The 22,671-nt window shown below is 37.5% G+C and overlaps 1 protein-coding gene across 1 annotated transcript in view; it reads left to right on the top strand.

The window, feature by feature from the left end:
- The window catches only part of LOC150085830 (uncharacterized), a 113,828-nt gene that overhangs the window by 13,419 nt on the left and 77,738 nt on the right, over window positions 1-22,671 (top strand). The window contains exon 2 of the mRNA XM_090373511.1: window positions 20,639-20,710. Coding sequence (XP_090229637.1) covers window positions 20,639-20,710 — 72 coding nt within the window. The remainder of the gene's footprint in view (window positions 1-20,638; window positions 20,711-22,671) is intronic.

Genomic DNA, 22,671 nt, shown 5'->3' on the forward strand with positions numbered 1-22,671 from the left:
AACTGTTGCCTTGCTCTGCATCACTTGATAAGTTGTTGCAGTGCTTTTTTTTTGGGATGGTATGCTGTACTGTGGCACCTTTATTAACATTGACGTGTGACATTTGGATACAGTACACTTGGAAATTTGTAATATTCCTTAAATTTTTTTCACATGTTTACCTACTATTTAAATAAGCTTAAAGTTATTTAACTAAATTTGCATTTTTCACTGTATATTGTTAAGATATTTTCTAAATAAAACTTTAACTGTTTTTAGCATTCCAAATTACTCAGTCGGATCTCTGTGTAACGAACTCCGTTTATAGTGAATTTTTTTGAATTTCCTCTTGGAAGTTACATTTAAAATAGTTTCCGTTGAGTGATTTCTTCACTCAATGGAAACTCACTTCACTCACTTTCATATAAAGAACAGATTAGGACAGACTTAACTTGGTACGCACTGTTTGCATTTCTGGCCTTTAGGCAATTAGTGCTGCTGCACGAATTAAGAGTTAATGAGATTACCATTCTACAACTTGGGGGTACCAATAACACCTATCTGACCACCTGTCCCACGTGGAGAAGTCGTGCTGGTCAACAGTGAGCAGATCAAGGGGTATTCCTGATGCTGACAATGGTCTTTGGTTAACCTTCTACTGCAATGGTGTTCAACCTTTTCCCTCACGTTAGGCTAGCAACCAACCTCTCACCCACTCTTGTTTTTTTTTTTTTTTTTTCATTCCTAGCAGTTTATCCTGGACTGGGGCTCCCTTGGGCCGGGGGAGTTCTTCTCTTCACCTGACTCTAGTTTTCTTTTCTTCCCTGAGGGAATGAGTTCTCCAGGGAGGAGGGCAAGCAGATAGGAGCAAGCAAGGGGAGGCCTTGCCTTACCATGGCTAGCAATGAGTACGTGGAGGCCTTGCCTTACCATGGCTAGCAATGAGTACGTGGAGGCCTTGCCTTACCATGGCTAGCAATGAGTACGTGGAGGGGGAAAGTCTAGGTGATCACTGCTTCTAGGTAGCCAACAGGCCAATACACAGCACTATAGAACACACATAAGCTCGCAGACAAAATTTTTCTGTCCTATCACTTTCTCCCATGCGGGATGAAAATCTCATGTCCGGGATTAAAATTTTTTTTTTCCCTCTCTCTGTTTCCTTTTCCCCTATCCCAGTTTTTTATTACATGACATGCACACTGGCCTTACCTTGACAGAGTCTGTAAAAACTGAACAAGAGCAACAAGGCAGAGATTAACTTCTGTTCTAGGAGCCGCCCATACAAAAACACAAATACAAGTTTCCTGTACAGGGGCCATATTCAAAGCTAAATTTCTTTTGCTGGCCGCACTGAGTGATTCTAAAAAAATTAGTGTTACATTTTCCATATCTTGTTACATGTAAAAGAAAAATTGAAAATATTTTGAAATTTTATTAAATACATACACAATTACATTTACTGAACAAAATATTTAATGAGAAAATTTTTTGATAATTAACAAGGTTTAGAATTCTGTTTTAGTTCACTTTCCATGCGGGCTGTAGGTTGGACACTGCTATGAATCAATTGTAAGTGCACTGTTCGAGAATTAGGAGAGAGTGGTTTTCTTTTACCCCGACAAATAATCATCTGTTGTTTCACGGAAGTGCATTATCCACATTTTTCCGTAAATTTTCCCTATCTATGTTTACCTGGTCACAGTACCTGAATATCCGAATGACACCGACATTTTGGACAGTTTCAAAAAAAAAAAAAAAAAAAAGAAAAAAAATTTAAATTTAACAACTAGTTCAAAGAACTAGTGACAATATCGATGACGAGAGAAGGAAAATGAGGACAACAGAGGTATTAAACTTTCTAAATGCGAAATGTTGGCATTTGGTGAAAATTAAGTGAGAAGATTGTCAACGTTACGGTTAAACGAAATAGATACAATTCATGGATTTCGGGGTACCTTATTGATAAGATGGTTTGAAGAATGCTCTGAGTACGATACCAATTTCATCGATGAATGTGAACGAGGATTTTCACAAATGAATCTGATTGTCAGCCCAACCAGAGTTTCGTTGATGACAAAAACAATTTCTTCACTACTATTTCTTAAAATTGTAGGCCCACCGGTGACACACTTTGATTCAGCAAATATGTCTATTCGTGGCTGCTTCGGAAACATCATTCAGCAACAGGCACAAACAGAAGAAAAGAAGTTGGCATAGTGTGTCGGATGAGAACTTAATAAAAATTTGGAATACTCTACAAAAACTTTATTATGAAATTATTTTTACTTATTACTTATTTTACTCACATTTTACTTTTTTTATTTTATTTTTTTTTTTACACATTTTACTTATTTTTTATATACTTAAATAATAAATTTATGCTTAATAAACTGTGTTAATATACTTAATTTGTTGTTCTTAATCCAAAAACATTACTGCTAAAGTAACAATATCAGGAAATAATTTTTTAGAGTACTGTACTTTTCATGTCCTTTTAATTTTCAATTTTTCCTGACAGCAAAGAATAAGTACCGGCACCTTTTTTTTTTTTTTTTTTTTTTTTTTTTTTTTTACAAAAAAAGGACTGAGTTGTCACCTCAAATGTGTCTTCAACTCTGTTGCATTAATCCTTGAATACATCTGAATTTTGAATCCTTGAAATCAAAAACAACATTTTTTTTTTTTTTTTTTTTGTTTTTGATTTTGTTAACAATGTTTCCAACTGAGAAATACAGAAGGGAGGCATATTATTAGGAGGCATATTAATAGGATACGTTTTTGATTTAGCATCATGGTGTATAGGGAGTTCTGTAGAAGGATCATCCTTTGAGGAAGTGGGCATCCATTATGTCATTGGTAGTGTCTGTCCAAGGGATAGTTTGACAGCATGCACCGGCTTTACATACTTTTTGTTTTACTAAATTGCATGTGTACATGGCCCATTGATTAGAAATTTCACAAATAAATAATTTATTTTATGTTTTTTTTTTTTTTTATTATTAAGATCTGATATTTCATTATGATGATCTGTTTATTCAAGTAAATAAATCTTTATTTGTTCTACCATACTAAATAAAGTGTTACTTTGGTGAGTGACAAATTCCCTTTGGCAGTAAATGCAGCGGATTTACATATAATATAAACAAATAGAAAATATACATTGATTAAATTTAAACTGCATTTCTGTCTAGAGTCCTGACAGTTAATGTGCAAGTTTTTCAGTATAACAACAACTATAGACAACTGAAAACACTATAGACACTTGTTCACATAAGCACACCATTGAGTACACACAGTTGTTCAAAAATGCACAGAACTGTTAGGCAACAGTAGCCACAGCAAACCAGATCACTTTTTTTTCTGTACTTTGTATCTTCTATTAGCCTTTTGAGGCCAATTCCAATTTGAGATAAGCAGTTGATCGATTCCATTGCCCTGGCTGGTATAAACCTATCAGCCATCTTCGGTCTGTTTGCTTTCATCCTCGGGGATTTAGTGCCTCCTAAGGCAGATGGCAGGATGTGCCATTCACAGATGTGCCAGAAGCACTGTGAGGATATCACTCCCTTCATCATGGAAATCTCTTTTATATGACCTATTTTTGGCGCATTATAGCCTTAGTCGCTGATGCACCAATAAAATCCAAAACAACCAATCAACCAACACTCATCATCATTATATTGTAGTTATGAGTCGTTTCCAGGCAACTATGTCTGGCAAACTGTAGTTTCAGTTGCTCTGCAAGCTGCATGGTTCTTAACTGATGGGGGAGATTACGTTCAGCAGCCACAATTCAGTCCCATATATTCTCTTAATGTACGTAGAGGTGGCAGACACCCACAATCCAGCACCATACAATATGGCCGAATTCACTGTTGTTATTGTGTGGTTGTTGCAGCTTGTCTCACATGCAAAAGGTGTTGCTTGGATGTCCAACGTAGATAGTTCATCCTCTTTACAAGTAACTCAGTATGCAACATGAATGTAAGTTTGGTGTCAAATGTTATCCCTAGATCTCTGAGTTGTGACAATTGGAATTTTTTTTTTTTTTTATGAATGAAATTTTTATGAAATTCAACTCTGCCTTTGTACTCCATGATGAATACAGAGCTCTGTGAAAGGCCAGAAATGTGTGTAATATCATGTTTGTTCAGTATGTGTATTGTTGTGTTGTTTAGTTGTTTCTGGCTATTTTGTCACCAGGCAGGCGATCACCTGGAAAGCTTGCCCGTGTCCATCTTCACCACAGGAAGGTCGGCCACAACTACACGTGCCACGGCCGCCTTCCGAACCCTCTGGTTTACCAGCTCTTACTGCCCTAATATAAGAACAAAAAAAAAAAAAATAATAATAATAAAAAAAAAAAAAAAAAAAAATATATATATATATATATATATATATATATATATATAAATAAAAATAAAGAACAAAATAATAATAAAAAAAAATATATATGTAAGTAAATGATAAAAACTAAATAATAAAATCCTATCCCTTGGGCAGCCCAAACCCAGGGTACCTGAATAAATCAAAATAAAAAGTGAAATAATAATAATTAAAGAAGAAAAAAAGAAAAGAGGGGGAAAAAATATATATAGTGCCTTTATATATATATATCTCTGATGCCACATTGGCCAAAGGCCAGTGCCAGCAGGAGTCTCCACTAGGAAGGCTAGGAGGTATTCCGTAGTTGAGTGAGAAGGCATCTCCGGTAATCAAAAGCATTCTTTCAGGGACTCAATTTTCTCTGCTGCTCAGGAAGTCCGGCTCATTTCCGGCGACAGTGATACTAGTGGAGGGAAGAAGGTTCTCTCGAAGATCTAGATATTGATGGCAGTGGTATAAAATATGTTCCCAGTGTTCTGGGGTGCCACAAGAACAGAGATGATTCAATAAGGTTGACAGTTGCTAGTTTAGCATTAAGGGGGCCATGACCAGAGAGTAAGTAGAGTGTACAGACCAGGGTGAAACCATTTCTGAGTGGACTCTAACATGGCAAAGGTGAGTGACATTAGGGATGAACTTTAAAGTAACAAGAGCCTTAAGATAGAGTCCGGACTGAAACCTTCTTAACATGCCAGAACCAGGCAGCCGCGCCATAGGAACAAATTGGTAGAAACAGCTTTGTAATATAATCATAGAGAGCGAGAATTAAGACCCCAAGATTGTTTAGAGATACGCAGAAGTGAGAAGGTAAGTGTTTTTTTTTTTTTACTTTCTCTGAGACATCTTCCAAGTGTTTATTAAACTTATGTTTACTATCAATGATCAGACAAAGAAATTTTAGAGAAGAAACCACGGACAGTGATTTGTTTTGAAGTTTTACAACAGGTAGCTGTGAAATATTAAGTGAACCTTTAACCAGCATCATTTTAGTTTTTGTGGAGGATATGGATAATTTATTTATGGAGGACCATTGAGAGAGATCTGACATGACTAAATTGGCAGTACTTTCAAGAGAGGCATGGGAATTGCCCTGGATCAGCAGGGTAAGATCATCTGCATAAGCCAATTTGGAAGTATAAGGAATAGTTTTAAAGAGCCATTCATCAAGAACGATGTTGCAGATGAGTGGTCCAAGAACAGAGCCCTGGGGACAGCCCCTAGTGACAGAGCGGGAGACGGAGTTAGATCCAGAAATAATAAACTGTACGATTTTCAAAATAACTTCTTAGATGGTTATGAAGAGGACAATTGGCAGCATGTAAGCGAGCAAACAAACTAGACCACTATAACAGATCAAACGCCACAGAGAAATCAACAAAAATAGCAATGTATTTAGAGCTTGCAGAGTTAACTCGAGAAAGGAATTCAACCACTGCTGCTTCAGTTCCCCGTCCAGTTCGGAAACCATATTGATCATCTGATACAAGAGAGGTGTTAGTGAAAAGAGAAGTGTCTTATAGCAATCAATCTTTCAAGTGTTTTGGCCAAATGCGATAACAGAGCAATAGGATGGAAGTGCTTGCCACTCAGGGTGTTTGAAGGCTTAGGAATTAGTTTAAGAAGAGCTGTCTTCCAGATAACAGGCAAAGTGCTTTCATTCAGACATTTGTTGAATAGGGTCAGAAGAACTGTTGGATGTAGCTTGTGGAATTGTTTGATAAAGATGCCCTCATGAAGGTCGAGGCCTGAACAACCATAGTTGTTAATTTTTAGGACAGCTGTGTCCACCTCCAGCTGCATAAATGGGTGAGATTCAGAAGTAGTAGTAGTGTAGGAGTTATTGAGCTGTCTTATTTGTTGATGAGTAGTCAAGTCATCCTTTGGGCGATCAGAAGGAAGCAGATTGTCCAAGATAGTGTTGATGGTATCCTTCCAGGTGAGAGTTTCGGTTCTGTTTGTGGGTACTGACCAATTTGTCGGTACCCACAAGCAGGAGAATAGGATTTGTTTCTGGTAAGGTGATAAACAAGGCTCCACAGGTCCCGATTGCCAGTAAAAGTAACCAAGTTCTGCCAAGATTTTATTTTACAGGTGGTGATGGTCTTGACGTATTGTCTTTTGAGAACCTGATATTCTGTTTTAAGAATGACGAATGAAGTTTATGGTTTCAAGTGGGAAGTCAGTGTTGATCGAGTCATTAAACTGGTTCCAGATGCCATCGCAAAGAAAATCTTCTAAAGTCCTGTAGTGGGGAATTATATAATTGCACTCCGTGACTTGCTGTGAAAGTCATGGAGAAGGTGATCACACGATAGTTACTTGAGCAAATGTTAGTATTTACTGTCCAGTTATTAATGTTTGAAGAAACAGTGTAAGAAGTAGCAGTGATGTCTATATTTGATTCGCCATTTAGAGAGCTGAAGGTATAAGGTGAGCTGGGTTTATTTAGAACTGTCAGCTCATGTGAAAGGAGAAAGTCTTCTATGAGTGAACCCTTGTTATCAGTATGGTGTGAGTGCTATAGACTGGATTTGGCATTAACGTCTGACCTTATAATAAGTTTGGTATTGCCTATCAAAGAAATAACTTGATCGAGGTAAGCAAGATAAAGTGTAATGTCAGAAGTTGGTGGGCAGTATAGTGAAACTAAAAAGTAAGAGCCATGAGGAGTAGACACATTTATGCAGATAGTGTGTTGATTGGTAAGACTAATTATCTTGACTATGTCCAATTTAGGATTGGCTATGACGAAGGCTATATGTGGTTCAGCATGTTCTGACTGAATAACCTTAAAAGAGATAGGATATCTGGTTATTTTACCACAGAAATGGTATGGTTGTAAGGCTATGGTATCGTATTTAATTTCATTGGTTACCTCTCGTACTTCATCGGCCACCAATCATGACTACTGAGCATTCATTTGAAGCAGGTTAAGTTCAAAGACTGGTTCATCTGCAGGTGAAGAACTGGTAAAAGACAATGTATCCATATTTGGTCTGTTGTGTTATGAGATCCATGATACACAAGTTCTGGGCATTTGGAGTCACAATTTGCCTCATTCATCAGCGGTCCTTAATCGTGCAATCTCTAGAGCTCTTTTATATTCATGGCAATTAGGATCGCGGATGGAGTGCCAAAAGTCTCTTTTACGCCTCTTTCAATTTATGCAGCAGGCAGGGTCATCCTTATTTTAGTATTAAATCAGCTCACACCAACCATAAGAATAAGTATTTACTGTAACTAAAATATTTATTTACATATTAAAATAAAATAAATATTTACAAAAACTGCTATTATATTAAATATACATGTAAAAACATTAAAACTGTGATAAAATCCTTGAGATAAAATACACTAAAATAAACCGGATTAAAAGCGATAAAAACGATAATCTCTGGAGCTTTCGGAAGCTTGCGCTCCCTTCCTCAGCAGTAACAAAACTTCCTGCAGCACGTCCATATATAACAGGCTCACGGTACCTATACACGTGGTGCAGTCGGCGCATGGTCTGAACTGGAAGCGGAAATAGCTCGGGAACGTGTTAAGCAAAACCGTTCATCCATACTTAGGATAATAGTTTCAAACAGAGGATGCATACGCATACCTCTGTCCCTATTCATAATATTGTGGTTGGATGAACAGATTCGTAGGCTCTCGAGCCATTTACGGTTCCAGAACCCATGCGCTCGATCCATGATAACCGCATCCTCTGGGGAAATTTGATGCTGCTTCTCCCAAAAATGTTCAGCCACAGCAGACTTATTGTAATCAGCGGTTTTTATAGCATTTGCATGCTCCCCCAGACGATCCTTGAGCCGTCGTTTTGTCTCGCCCACATAACATTCCCCACAATCCGGGCATTTTATCCTGTATACTACTCCACTACTCAGGTCCTTTGCTATTGGGTCTTTTACCTGAGACAACACTGTGTGCAACCTCCACCCGGGAAGCTGCACACAGCGTGTTTTATAGCCCCGCAAAATTCTAGCGAGATGCTCAGTAACGCCCGGATAGTAAGGAATGTATGCGGTAGCGACAGGAACAAACGGTTCCTGACGGTTAGACTCTATTCCTCTACTAAATCTGTCTATGATCCTCTGGGGGTATCCGCATTTTCTAAGGTCTGCTGTGACCCGTCTAATTTCACATTCTTTGTCCTCAGAGGTGGTGCAGTGTGACCCTGCTCTATCTAGTAGAGCTTTCACTACACTATTCTTATGCTGCCCAGCTTGTGCTAAACTATAATGGGTGTACTGGCCTCTGCACATAGGTTTTTTAAACACAGAAGTTTTTAGCCTAGGGCCTACCCTAGAGACCAGAACATCCAAGAAAGGAAGGGTACCTCCTGTTTCCACCTCTGAGGTAAATTGTATAAATTGGGAGAAGCTATTAAGCCAATGGAGTGCATCATCCTCTCTCCCCTTCTGGACCACGGTAAAGGTATCATCAACATACCTTTTCCATTTCTTTATGGGAAACTGACATCCACTAAAAACCCTGTCCTCTAACTCCTCCATGGCCAGATTGGCCACGATGGCGCTAATAGGAGGTACAGCCATGGGATCTCCTATTAGCGCCATCGTGGCCAATCTGGCCATGGAGGAGTTAGAGGACAGGGTTTTAGTGGATGTCAGTTTCCCATAAAGAAATGGAAAAGGTATGTTGATGATACCTTTACCGTGGTCCAGAAGGGGAGAGAGGATGATGCACTCCATTGACTTAATAGCTTCTCCCAATTTATACAATTTACCTCAGAGGTGGAAACAGGAGGTACCCTTCCTTTCTTGGATGTACTGGTCTCTAGGGTAGGCCCTAGGCTAAAAACTTCTGTGTTTAAAAAACCTATGTGCAGAGGCCAGTACACCCATTATAGTTCAGCACAAGCTGGGCAGCATAAGAATAGTGTAGTGAAAGCTCTACTAGATAGAGCAGGGTCACACTGCACCACCTCTGAGGACAAAGAATGTGAAATTAGACGGGTCACAGCAGACCTTAGAAAATGCGGATACCCCCAGAGGATCATAGACAGATTTAGTAGAGGAATAGAGTCTAACCGTCAGGAACAGTTTGTTCCTGTCGCTACCGCATACATTCCTTACTATCCGGGCGTTACTGAGTATCTCGCTAGAATTTTGCGGGGCTATAAAACACGCTGTGTGCAGCTTCCCGGGCGGAGGTTGCACACAGTGTTGTCTCAGGTAAAAGACCCAATAGCAAAGGACCTGAGTAGTGGAGTAGTATACAGGATAAAATGCCCGGATTGTGGGGAATGTTATGTAGGTGAGACAAAACGACGGCTCAAGGATTGTCTGGGGGAGCATGCAAATGCTATAAAAACCGCTGATTACAATAAGTCTGCTGTGGCCGAACATTTTTGGGAGAAGCAGCATCAAATTTCCCCAGAGGATGCGGTTATCATGGATCGAGCGCATGGGTTCTGGAACCGTAAATGGCTCGAGAGCCTACGAATCTGTTCATCCGACCACAATATTATGAATAGGGACAGAGGTATGTGTATGCATCCTCTGTTTGAAACTATTATCCTAAGTACGGATGAACGGTTTTGCTTAACACGTTCCCGAGCTATTTCCGCTTCCAGTTCAGACCATGCGCCGACTGCACCACGTGTATAGGTACCGTGAGCCTGTTATATATGGACGTGCTGCAGGAAGTTTTGTTACTGCTGAGGAAGGGAGTGCAAGCTTCCGAAAGCTCCAGAGATTTTTATCGTTTTTATCGCTTTTAATCTGGTTTATTTTAGTGTATTTTATCTCAAGGATTTTATCACAGTTTTAATGTTTTTACATGTATATTTAATATAATAGCAGTTTTTGTAAATATTTATTTTATTTTAATATGTAAATAAATATTTTAGTTACAGTAAATACTTATTCTTATGGTTGGTGTGAGCTGATTTAATACTAAAATATGAATTTTCCCAACCTCAGAGGCCTTTTTCAGGATAGGGTCATCCTTATGAGGGTATTTTGCATGCACATAATCACTACAGGTGCTATGGGTGCAATATCCATGGGATAGGGAGTTATGGGTACAGTATTATGTTGTATGCTCATATCCCAAGCAAAAAAGCGCTTAATAACTATTGTAAATGGCCTATGCGAGCTACAAGCAAGAAATATTCTGTCCTTTGACAAATATTTCTGGGGAAAATTGATTACTCATAGTGTGCATAGTGTTAGGGTCGGGCGCCACCTGTGGTTTCCCACATCTGCGCCATATGTACACTGTGAAGAAATACAGAACACTGTAAATGCCAGAAAAAGTGTAGTGTGTTGAATGTGTAGTTGTGTGTTGGGTTCTGTTGTGTGTCCTGGCATTTGGCCGCAGGGCCCCTGGTGGAACCCCACGTTGCCCGCACACACCACTAGGAGGTAGCCAGGCTGCCCATTATTCTCTGGCAGGTCTCCGTCAGAGTCGCCTAAGCTTCCTGAACGGAGACCAATTAAAAAAAAAAGAAAATAATAATAATAATAATAATAAAAAAATAATAAATAAAAAAAATAAAATAAATAAAAAATAATAAAAATAATAATAAAATAAAATAATAATAATAATAATAAAAAAATAATAAATAAAAAAAATAAAATAAATAAAAAATAATAAAAATAATAATAAAATTAAATTAAAAAAAAAATAAAATAAATAAAAATAATAATAAAATAAAATAAAATTAAAAAAAAAATAAAATAATAATAATAATAATAAAAAAATAATAAATAAAAAAAATAAAATAAATAAAAAATAATAAAAATAATAATAAAATAAAATTAAAAAAAAATAAAATAAATAAAAAAAATAATAAATAAAAAATAATAATAAAAATAATAATAAAAAAAATAATAATAATAATAAAAAAAACGATAATAATAAAATAAAAAAAATAATAAAAAAATAATAATAATAAAAAAAAAATAAAAAAAAATAAAAAAAAAATAAAAATAAATAAATAAAAAAAATAAATAAATAAAATAAAAAAAATAAAATAAGTAAATAAATAATAAAATAAATAAATAAAAATAAGGTAGAGTGCGGCAGTACAGGGTGTACGGAAGACGATGGGGGATGAAAGTAAGAGTAAGGGGATGTAGGTAAGGGCATCCCATAAATTGACAGTGGAGCATATGCCCCACCAGGAGAAAAGGGGGAGGGGATAACTCCAGAAGGGTAGAAAAACCACTCAGCAAGAATGCTGAGTGTGACATATTTTGCGGTGGAGTGGACAAAACCACTGGAGCCTACCAAACCATATGGAAAGTTAGCAGGTAATCCTACTTTAGATGTTCCAGGGTTAGCAAGTCGATGCTGGTAAAACAGTCAAGTACAGATTTTTTTATTTCGAGTTTGAGTAAGTCCTTTACAGGTTTCTATCTCTGGCTTGAGTTGGTTGTAGAGTCCTGCGCTTAGAAAAGAGGTTCTGTGCGTACTCCGTTAATGATTTATAATATTGTTCTTCAGAAATTAGCAGGTGCTCCTGTCCTTGAGGTATGTGTTGTAGCCTGGTGTACAGTGTTCCTCGAAGATCGTTATAAATTGGGCAGTTATAAAGAAGGTGGTCCCAATCTTCAATTTCTCCACATGTACAGTAGGGGTTATTGATGATTCCCAAGGTAGTCAACTTATGATTTATAGAGCCATGTCCAGTTATAATATATGTACAGTAGAGGCCAGGAGAGAACCAAGGCGGCGACTTTGGATAAACTAGTTTGACATCCGGGATGAATTTCTTAGTTATCAGGCCCTTGTCCGTCTCCTCCCATCTTGTCTGCCAGATTTGTAGTAGCATGGCAGCTAGTTTTTTCTTTTCTTGCTTGCAGTCAGTGCGGGTGTCGATGGTATGTCCAAAGATGGTAGCTGGGATTACTCAGCGTGCCATTGACAAGGACTCTGACTTAGTTGTGAATCTGAATGAGGTTTCTTTCTTAATCTCCTCCATTGTAAAGTCGTAGTCAGCCAGATTTTTATTATACAGTTCTTCTATTATGTCCTCCTTACTTTAGATCCTTGGGCACGTCCTAGATAATTATGGAAGGGTTACCTTTTTTAGGAACTCCCATAGAGATGGCCGTTTCCAAAATTATGCTTTTGTTGCATGCAAATTTGGTTGATTTTATTTTGACTGTTTTAAATTTTGTCTTCAAAGTATTGGTTACCAAGGTTTTTGCATCAGCCCTGGTTTTAAAATTGCTGTTCTCTAATGCTCTAAGTACCATTGCATTCTCACTAGGTTTAGCTATTTGTTCCTTCAGTGTGGGTCTATTTTGGGCTACATCAGCATAAGATCTAACAGAAGGGGCTTCCTGTAACAGGAGGTCCTCATGTTGCACTTTCCTATTAGCAGGAGCCAGAACTTCTCGCTGTTGTACATAATCTGTTTTATTTGGAGTCATTGCAGAAAAGGTTTGTATTATTTTGTCTAGAAGATTAGTGGCCTTCAATTCTTCATTTTCTATCAGGAGGGCTGTTGTTACTTCCTCAGGTTTGGACCATTTGTCCATAATAGCATCTCCTGCCTTTTTAGTTACTTTATTGGGCTCTCCCAAAACAAAGCTCCTGATGTCTTTGTGCATTTTTGAAATTGCCTCACAAACCGAAGATGCATCCTAAGTAAAATCTAATTCTTCAATCATTTTGTTATCTTCAGAATTTGCGGTTGTCCTAGCTTTTTGATCAGTAGATAAACCACCAGCAATATCTTTCTCAGGAGACGATTGTGGCATTTTGGGAAGCAATAAGGGGGAGCTGTTGTTTCCTCCCTCAGACATATCTGTAGGGTTTCTGACACCAGTATTCTTTCCATCTATACTGATTCCCTATTCCATGCTGTCCAACACAAATTCAATATTAAAATAGGATATGCTGTCCTGAGAAAATAACCTATGTAACGGCACAGTAAAATTGGCAGTTTGGTGTAGCGATCACACAGTATGGGATTAGACAAGGAAATCTGTCAACCTCATTTGTTTATTTTCATAGCACGTATGTCAGAAAAAAGGCTAGCTCTTCACTTGCTATTATCCTATGATGTGCAGGGGTGAGGATTAATAGGACGCTTTAGCAGAATAATGACATCCGGTCAAGGTCACCAGCTTTTTCTGGGACATGCGTGTGGAGAACTGTCGGAACAATGGACAATGGCCCAACATGCTGGTAAAGCAATTATAGCAAAGAGCATGCAGAAATTTAAAATAGTACTTATCTTTTGTCCAAGCTTAAAACTTAAATGGTCGCATCTGGCATTTGCAGGAGCCCTTCTTGAAGTAGTAGCACTGAAAAGTAACTAAATACTGCTTCCTTCCAAAACTAAAAATAATACGGAGCATAGGTACATACAACCGTTCACATTAGTCTCCCTAGCAGACAGTGTGACAATTGGGATAGGCATTCCATTTATTTTTGGATATCCGGGCATTGGTGTATTTTTGAGAGACTACACCATTATTATCATCTTCTGTACATTTAGAGCCAGGCCAAATTTATCTAAGCATATGAATAACTCCATAAGCTTATAATTGATCTGGTTACACAATGTGCTATTAGACAAGGACGGTTGGATGGTCATTAAGATTTTTATGTCATCTGTATATGTGTATATATTGTTCCTGCTCCCGCAGAATGGGATCATCATTGTGGACTCTGGATAAGACCCCACCTTGTGGAACTACTGCATGGACTGGTCATTGGAGAATCAGCCTGTCTGTATGGAAGTAAATGGAATGGCAAGTTAGTAGGGACTGCAGGAACCTCAGCAAGTTACCTATTATTTGGAAGGCATGTTGCAGCAGACGTAGTAGGGCATATACATATACACCATCGAAGGCAGCCTTTATGTCAGCATATATTATTGCAAGATTATATCAATAATCTTAAATTTTGCTGAATTTGCTAACATAAATTCTTTGTGGATTCTAATTTATATTATAATAGGTCCAAAGAAGCTCCAAATTTAATAATGAAAGGGAAAATAAATAGGTTTAATATATACATCCCTTTGCATATAAATTTCACTTTGATATTTTGATTGAATAAATACTTAATGAATTATAAATTTTTTATTGTACACGAAGTATGTAGTTGACAAAGTAATATTTTCAGTTTGGTTGCTGAAGTGACATTTTGAATTCGGCAGCTCAAATGTTTCACAATTGATAAAGCAGTTGGAGAGTATGACTGTTAAGTGTAAACTAATTGCGAGAATATCAAGGTCCATGAACACAGTTTTGTTTTTGTTGGGTGTATAATTCCTGGATTTTGTCCCCATCAACATTAAGAACAGTTTATTTCTTTTAGATAAGAGGAGAGAAATACTCAGTTTGCTTGTTGGTATCATTGAGCCACTATTCTACAGTGTCAATATCAAGGATTACTGGCACACATTCGACGTTTTGAAGGGCATTAATAACATCAATGCAGCTTGGGAGGAAGTGTCAGTGAGCTCTTTGAATGGAGTATGGTGCAAACTTCTCCATCAATTTATGCACGACTTCACAGGATTAGAGCCAGAGGAGAACATTGTTGAGGACATTAGCATGCTGTTTCAAGAGGTGGGATTGGACAAGGGTACAGCTGAAGATGTAACAGCTGTTGGATAGCCATGTACAGCAGCTTTATACAAAACAACTTTATAAATATACAAAACAACAGCAGGCCCAGCACTAAACCTTGGGGTACTCCACTATTAACATTAGGCCACGAAGATCAGCATCCATTGATTACTGCTCCATTGTCTCCCACTCAACTACCCTTTTATCCATTGCAGCAACTTGCCCTTAATACCATACTGCTCCAGTTTGTACAGTAGTCTTCCTTGTGCAACAGTATGAAAAGCTTTCCTGAAATCCAAGTTTAGGATATCTAAATTATTTTTTGAATCCATTTCCTTTGTAACCACATCATAGTATCCAATCAAATTTGTCAGAGAAGACTTTCCCTTAACAAACCCATGTTGTGTCTGAATTATTCTGTCTTGTCTAGATGAGCCTGTAATGCTTGTTTAACCAGCGACTCCATTATTTTCCCCGGAACAGAAGTTAAACTAACAGGTCATAATTACTCGTGTCACCTTTTGATCCCCCCCCCCTTTTGTGAATTGGGGACATATTTACATAACTTCTGTCTGTGGGGACTTCTAAGTCCAAGGATGCCCTCATAATTATTGCTAAGGGTTTGCTTACTTTCTATGCTGCCTCCTTTAATATAACTGGATAGATCCCATTCACCCCAGGTGCCCTTTTTATGTTTAACTTCAACAATTTCTTCTCCACTTTGCTCTCAGTTATTACAAAATCACTTAGCTCACTGTTCGAGCTTGTTAAACTTCTGGCTTTCCCCTCCTTGAATAACTCCTTGTGTGTGAATGTAGATGCAAAATACTCATTCAGTTTGTCAGCTATCTGAGCAGGATCATCAACAGTGAAACCATTGATATCAAGTGGACCAATCTGATTCAGCCCGAGTTCCCAACCTGTGGGTCGCGACCCCCAAGGGGGTCGCTGCAGTTATTTTTAGTTGCAATTATTTTTATAGGAAATTTCACCATGAAAGTTTTCAACACTTATTTATTTCAATAAATAAGTGTTCAAACCCATTCTCTGCTTCCCTGAATGTAGCCAGCATTCCCGATGAAGTACAGGATGAATTTTTGGATCTGTGGAACAGCACGTAATTTGTTTTATGAAAAATTGCTGACTCATTTCTGGTGTGCTACATTATCAGTCATATCTAAATGTCACCATGCTTGCTTTTCGAGTTTTACCTTCCATTTGCCTCTACATATCTCTGCGAGAGTGAATTTTCAATGATTCTTCATATCAAAACAAAGGCAAGAAACAGACTGAATGTTGAGGATGACATGAGGTTGGCTTTAACGTATACTCAGCCACGAATTTTGAAGCTAGTTCCCCAGATGAAAGTACAACCATCGCATTAAATATTAGGGTAATTAAATATTAGATTAGAATTATATTCCAAAAAATCTATTTTTAATGTGATTTCTTTACCCTATTAAAAATGCCTTTTCATGCAAATGTGGCGGGGGTCACAGGTTACTTGGCTATTATAAAAGGGAGTTGCGACTCAAAAAAGGTTGGGAAACACTGTTCTAGAGTATATATAAGTAAAGAAGGTTTGCTGTATTTCTTAGCATCCTTTACCAAAGATTTCTCGTAATATCCTTTGCTTCCCTAATCTCCTTTGTGACTTAATTACAGACTAGCTTATCTTCCATTGGCAACTGTGTCGTCTGATGATTTATATGCATCCCATTCATTTTACTTCTCTGCCCCGAGTCTCAGTAGTTCATCTAACCTCTATTTAGGCCTAAAACTTGAACAGTATTTCTTAATAGGTAGAAAAAGCCCAGTAGCTTCCCATTTAGAATTTGCTGTTGGTAACATCATCAGTTGGTCCCACTCTATAGAATTTAAAACTGTCTGAGACCACTGTAGTGATCTTTATGAAAGCAAAAACTCTTTCCTTTACCCCTGATTGTAGTAATATTTTTAAGTAACTGCCACCACTTAGTGGTTCCTTTATCTGCAAATTCTTAATGCACAGAATAATCATTGCTGATAACCATATCAAGAGTATTTCCCTCTCTGGTTGCTTCTCGAACATGCTGCCGCAGAAAACAATCATGCAATCAATCCACAAAAGTTTTACTAGTGTGCGAGTGACCAATTCACAAGTTCCAGTCAATATCTGGGAAGTTAAAATCCCCCATTATAATACAACCTGATTTACCGTCCTATTCTGTTTCTCTGTACAATTGTTTATCATACTCAGTCATTAGGCCTATAACACACTCCTACTCTCATTTTTGCTTTCCAAGTGCTTGTGTTGCACAAAACTGACTCAGCATTGCACTTTCCATTTATGTCAACCAGATGCACTTCCTTAGATTTTGTTTTTCTTAATTAACAGCATAACCCCTCCTCCCTTCCTATCCTGTCTATCCTTCCTGTACACATCGTACTCCCCAAATTCCAATTCTGCATTCCTTATATCTGTGTGACACTACATCTCTGATATCCCAACAATATCCGCCTTTGATGTCTTGACCCACACTTGAAATTTGTCAAATTTATTTACTGTATTCCTAGCATTAGTTACCCTTACACAGCCCATGTATTTAATTGTTTCATGATGACTCCCACCAGTCTCTGAAGCCCCCAGCACCCTGCCCTCCAAGCCACTGCTCATTCTAATAGAAGCAGTGCACAAATCACTTTCACGTCTGCCTGCGGCTACTTTTAACCTTTTAGTCTGTGAATTTAGTCTTTTAGTCTGCTAGCAGTTTTCTGACCCACCAAACCGCTGCCTTGATAACATCAGCAAACACTCTTGCACCCCTTCTATTTAAGTGTATCCCATCCCCCATAGAAGCATTCTCTCCTGTTAACAAGCAGACCACTCTGAGAAAAATTCTACCCCATGAGCCTTGCACAATCTCTCCAAGGATGAATTGATTGACATGGCTCTCATGTACTCCTATCATGTCTGGACAGAATTGCAAAGACTTTCAAATTCAACCCTAACTTGCGACTGCTTTTCGACATTGACCTGTACTTGTTAAGTAAATCTGCAGATCTCTTACTCTTAATATGATTAGTTAGTGCCAACATGTACAACATTATCAGCTTTTGTGCCCTTAAAAGATATCTGCTCTATAACACCATCAGCTTTTTCTCCTGGCAGACATACCCTGGTCCTGTTCCACCTATCATTTTTGGATAATGTATTCCTTGTCTCTCTGACAATGAGTCACTGACAATAACTTTACCTTAACTCCTGTGGGATCAGTGTATTCTGCCTTGGAGATTGCTGCTGTGTTGCCTGATGCACAAGAGTGAGCTCTGGTGTTGAGTTGGGCAGCCGAGAGCTTGATGGGTCCCCCATTTTAATACTGTAAAGAGCCTCTACCCGACTCTTCAAACTCTTATAAGTGCCCTTCAGAATGCTGAGTTGGCACCTACTTCCTTGACATTCTCTACATCTAGTGCACACAAAGACATCCTCCTTGGCTAGATCATGTCCTGTTCCAGAAAGTTTTGCAAACATGTCACAAGTTGCACATATTTTTAGGCTGTGATGCATTGGAGAATTGCCCCCTCAGTTCTTCCCAGAGTCACAACACTCCTGCTACTTTGTGCCCATTGCTTTGCTGCTCTAGTCTAGGGCATGATATTGAATACTACTGATTAGCAGTGAAAATTAATAAGATTAATAAATTTAATTATCAATACTACACTATCTAGTAGATTCCTAAATGCGGTGATACGTATTATGTGCTATCTTATCTAATTATTATATAATCTTCATCTAATTATATTAGATGTAGAGCCTCCTCTGAAATCTATGAATACAAGCAATCTACAGTTCATCCTTTCAGCCATAGAGACCCTCACTGATGAGCTCTGTGAGATTGACTACGACTAGGAGCAAAGTGCAAAAGTAAATGAGAGCGTAATTGTATCCATTAGCTCTTATTCTGAGATTCTCAAAGAAAGAAAGAAAAAATCTTGACAGTCAGTGCTGCATGCTGTCTTTAAAAAAGGAAAGATCCTCAACCAGGGACTTCATCAGAGGAGTAAAATCTCTGCATTACACCATTGTCAAAAAAAGATCAATGCAGGGGCCTTATATTGGTGCTTACAAAAACATTCGGTCTGGGCTTTGAACATCAAAGTAAATGTACAAAATTAAATTTTTTTTATTTAATTAAATTTAGTTCGTTATTTTATATATATTACATTTAATTGATTTTATATTCATAAAAATACTATTTTTACATTTGTAGCATTCATTTCAGAGCTTTATATATAATAATATTATATTACTTATGTCAATTTTGAGAGGGGCCTGGAACATAACCCATTGGTTTCTCATTGATAGATAGTTCCTTCAGGAATGGAACCCCATCATAAACTGAGGGCTACCTGTATATAGCTGTTCTGGGCAAAAATCTGTAAAGTGGAAGTGTAACGTCATGAAAGTAAATTTTTCTGAACCTTGAGGCTTGCCACCTGTGTATTGGTCAAACAACCTCTGGTCATTTGAATGCTTTTTCTGTTTACATTAAATAAGGAATATACATTTGCCAAGAACAAAATCCATAAACATTGTTTTGAACAACAGTTTTTGGCGAAGATAAAGAAAGCAGCATGAGAACTAAGGGAAACTTTGGTAAACTTATTCCGGGCAAACTTGTTTCCTGCTACTGCACTTTCTTTCTGCATTCTCGGTAAACAGTTGATGCGTGTTATTGGTTGTGGCAGTAGAAGTCGATAATGATGTATTGATTAGTTTTTTCTCATTATTAAAAGAAGGTTATTTGGAGTTCATGAGTGTAATGCCTTCGCAGCTGAAATTTACTTACTGGTACACCCTCCAGACTGCTTTAGTCTTAGGGTATTTATCTCCCCTTCCTGCTGTTTTAAAATAGGAAAACCACTTCTTACAGACAGTGCATGTTATTGGTAGTGGCAGTAGAAGTTGTTTTCCTATTGGGTTAAAACAGCGGGAAGGGGAATAGACACCCTAAGACTAAGGCAATCTGGAGGGTGTACCCATAAGTGAATTTCAGCCCACTCACGAACTCCAGTAATCTGCTTTTACATCGTTATCGACTTTGACTGCCACTACTGCTAACACGCACAATCTGTTTACTGAGAATGCAGGGAGAAACTGCGGTAGTGGGAAACGAGTTTTCCCCGTATAAGTTTACCAAAGTTTCCTGTGGTTCTCGTATTGACTTTCTTTACCTTAGCCCAGTTTTCAATAAGAATCCTGGGTAATATCCTTAACAATATTCTGAATGTGTTCTAGGTGTAACTGTAGTTTAAGCCCAGCATGATGTTGCACTATTGGGCCTTTTGGATCATCACCTTCCACTCAGCAGCTTGTCTTCATGTTTGCCATTCTGAGCTGGTTCAGTTAGAGGCCCAGCTTAATGTCAATGCAAGCCAGAAGCTTTTATATTCCAATACTTCATTACAGATGTATTGTACCCACAGCTATGTCAGGACAAGGCATGGAGTATGTACAATCTTTTTTTAGATTGTAATAGTTTTGCCGCTGAAGAAAGTCTTTAAAACAAACTTTTAACATATGGCCAGTTTGTTCTGATTTTATATTTTGCATTGGTTATCAAAATTATAGACTAAACACATCTGAAGCAGTTAAGAAATTGTTTTTGCTGCTTTTTTCCTCATATTTTACCAAACTGAGACATGTTTCATTTATTTTATTACAGTGCCTTAGAAACAGAAGTTGAAACTCTGAGGTCAATATATATCCATGAATTGGAAGTAGAATGTAATAGCAGGTATGACAAAATAATAATTATGCAGAATAAGGTTGCATGAGCATAAATTATAATTTTTCATAGTAAATGTATCAGATATTTATCTGAAGAATTAAACTTTATGCATTTTTGTATATGTGGAGCAACATTACTTTTGAATATCCTTTATAGATATAAAAATGTTACTTTGTGCAATAGGAATATGACTCTTTTCTTTTAACACAGTTAGACAATATTTTGGCTCTAAAGGTAATTTAATACCATTTTTATTATTAACTCATTATTTTACACTGAATTCAATATGAATTTAAGTTCACATGTGAATTAAATGTAAGTGAAGGAACACAAATTATAGGAAAGCTAAAAATATGGGATTCTGTTTTTACTGTTTGATAATGGGAAAGGGGCCCATCGGTTACTGAGAGCAAAAAGAAATGCATCAAGTTAACTAAAGTGAAGAAGATCAACACTAACCAACTATTAAAAAATTGTGAAAACTTTGAACTAGAACTGTCCAGTTGTTTTCATGTGCTGCAAGACATTCCTCACACAGATATTTCAACTGATAATGAAAAAGTCATTGAGACTATTGCATACACTGCCTATGTCCTTGCACCTACTGCATTTCAAGATAAGGCACAATGCGATGTTTTTTACTTAGACATCAAAGTTGCTTTCGACAACATAGATCTCAAAAAAAGCTTTTGAAATACTAACAAATCATTTTCTCTCTGCCGTTGATTATTTCCTTTCTTCAGTACTGCCTAAATTGCAGATTTCTCCTCTTCCCCACTAAACAAAGTGGGGAAGACTTTGGAGTTTTTGATAAAAAATCTTTCCTTTAATGTTCACTATTTATATGTTGCTCAGAAAATTAAAAAATTAAAATGGCTAATCAAAATATAAACAACAGTTATTCAAGACAAAAAACCAGTCATTAAGCATGTTCAAAGATGCATCTTTCTCATTCTGTCTTATGCTTCCGAAATCTGATTTAGTGCTTCTCAAGAAATTGTTTGCCCTAGAATATTGGGTTCTTAGATGGCTCAATAGTAAGCTTCATTTTCACTGTACAATATCCAGACAACAGCCTTATTAAAACTTAAAACAAAGCCTCTGCAACAGAGTGTGGAGTCGCGCTTCTTGCAAAGTTAATTACTTCTGCATGTGATTCACCAAACTTAGTCAGTATAATAGCTGCTCCCAACAGAAAAAATTCAAGAAGCCAACAATTCAAATCCAACCTCTCCAGACGCAAACAAATGGACAGAATGTTCCCCAATTCCTTCCTTCACTTCAGAAATTACCACAAAATTGATTGCAAAAGGTTACTCAACTCTGACGCCTACAGGAGTCATATTTTTGATCAAATGAAAAGAAATAAAAACAGCAGCCTGCCTTCAACCCATTAACTGCAACTGAAAGCCAAATGTGCTGTTCTGCAAATTTTTTATTAATTCATAAGTATGATTCCTATTCATTGTTAATGTTTATATAAAATCTGCTATGTATTTGATTATTTTATTTCCTTTGTACCGTATTATCTGCCCATAACCATGTGCTATGATGGGTTTGCTGTATTTGCAGTAAATGAATATTTATTGAATACAAGGCAATGGTCAGGCCACACCTAGAGTACTGTGTACAGGTCTGGAGGCCTCATTTTAGGAAGGATGTAGAGTTGCTAGAACAAGTACAAAGAAGGGCAACAAGATTGGTGAGGGGAACAGAGGGGTGCTCTTACCAAGAAAGGCTTAATTTCTGCAAATTGCAGTGCCTGGAGATAAGGCCTTGAATGGGTTGAGCAAGCTGAATGCTGATGGGATTCTTCCTCTTGCTCAGATTAAGAACCTGAGGGGCCACTGTTTCAAATCGAGGAAAGACAATTGTAGAATAGATGTGTGGAAATTTGCCTTTGGCATTGTCATAATTGGTATTTTTTTTCATGATGTCAGTCTGGGCAGAGGACTAGTATACTGGCC

Source organism: Mastigoproctus giganteus, chromosome 5 (assembly GCF_048544385.1).
Source record: "Mastigoproctus giganteus isolate SK-2022 chromosome 5, ASM4854438v1, whole genome shotgun sequence".
Lineage (NCBI taxonomy): Eukaryota > Metazoa > Arthropoda > Arachnida > Uropygi > Thelyphonidae > Mastigoproctus > Mastigoproctus giganteus.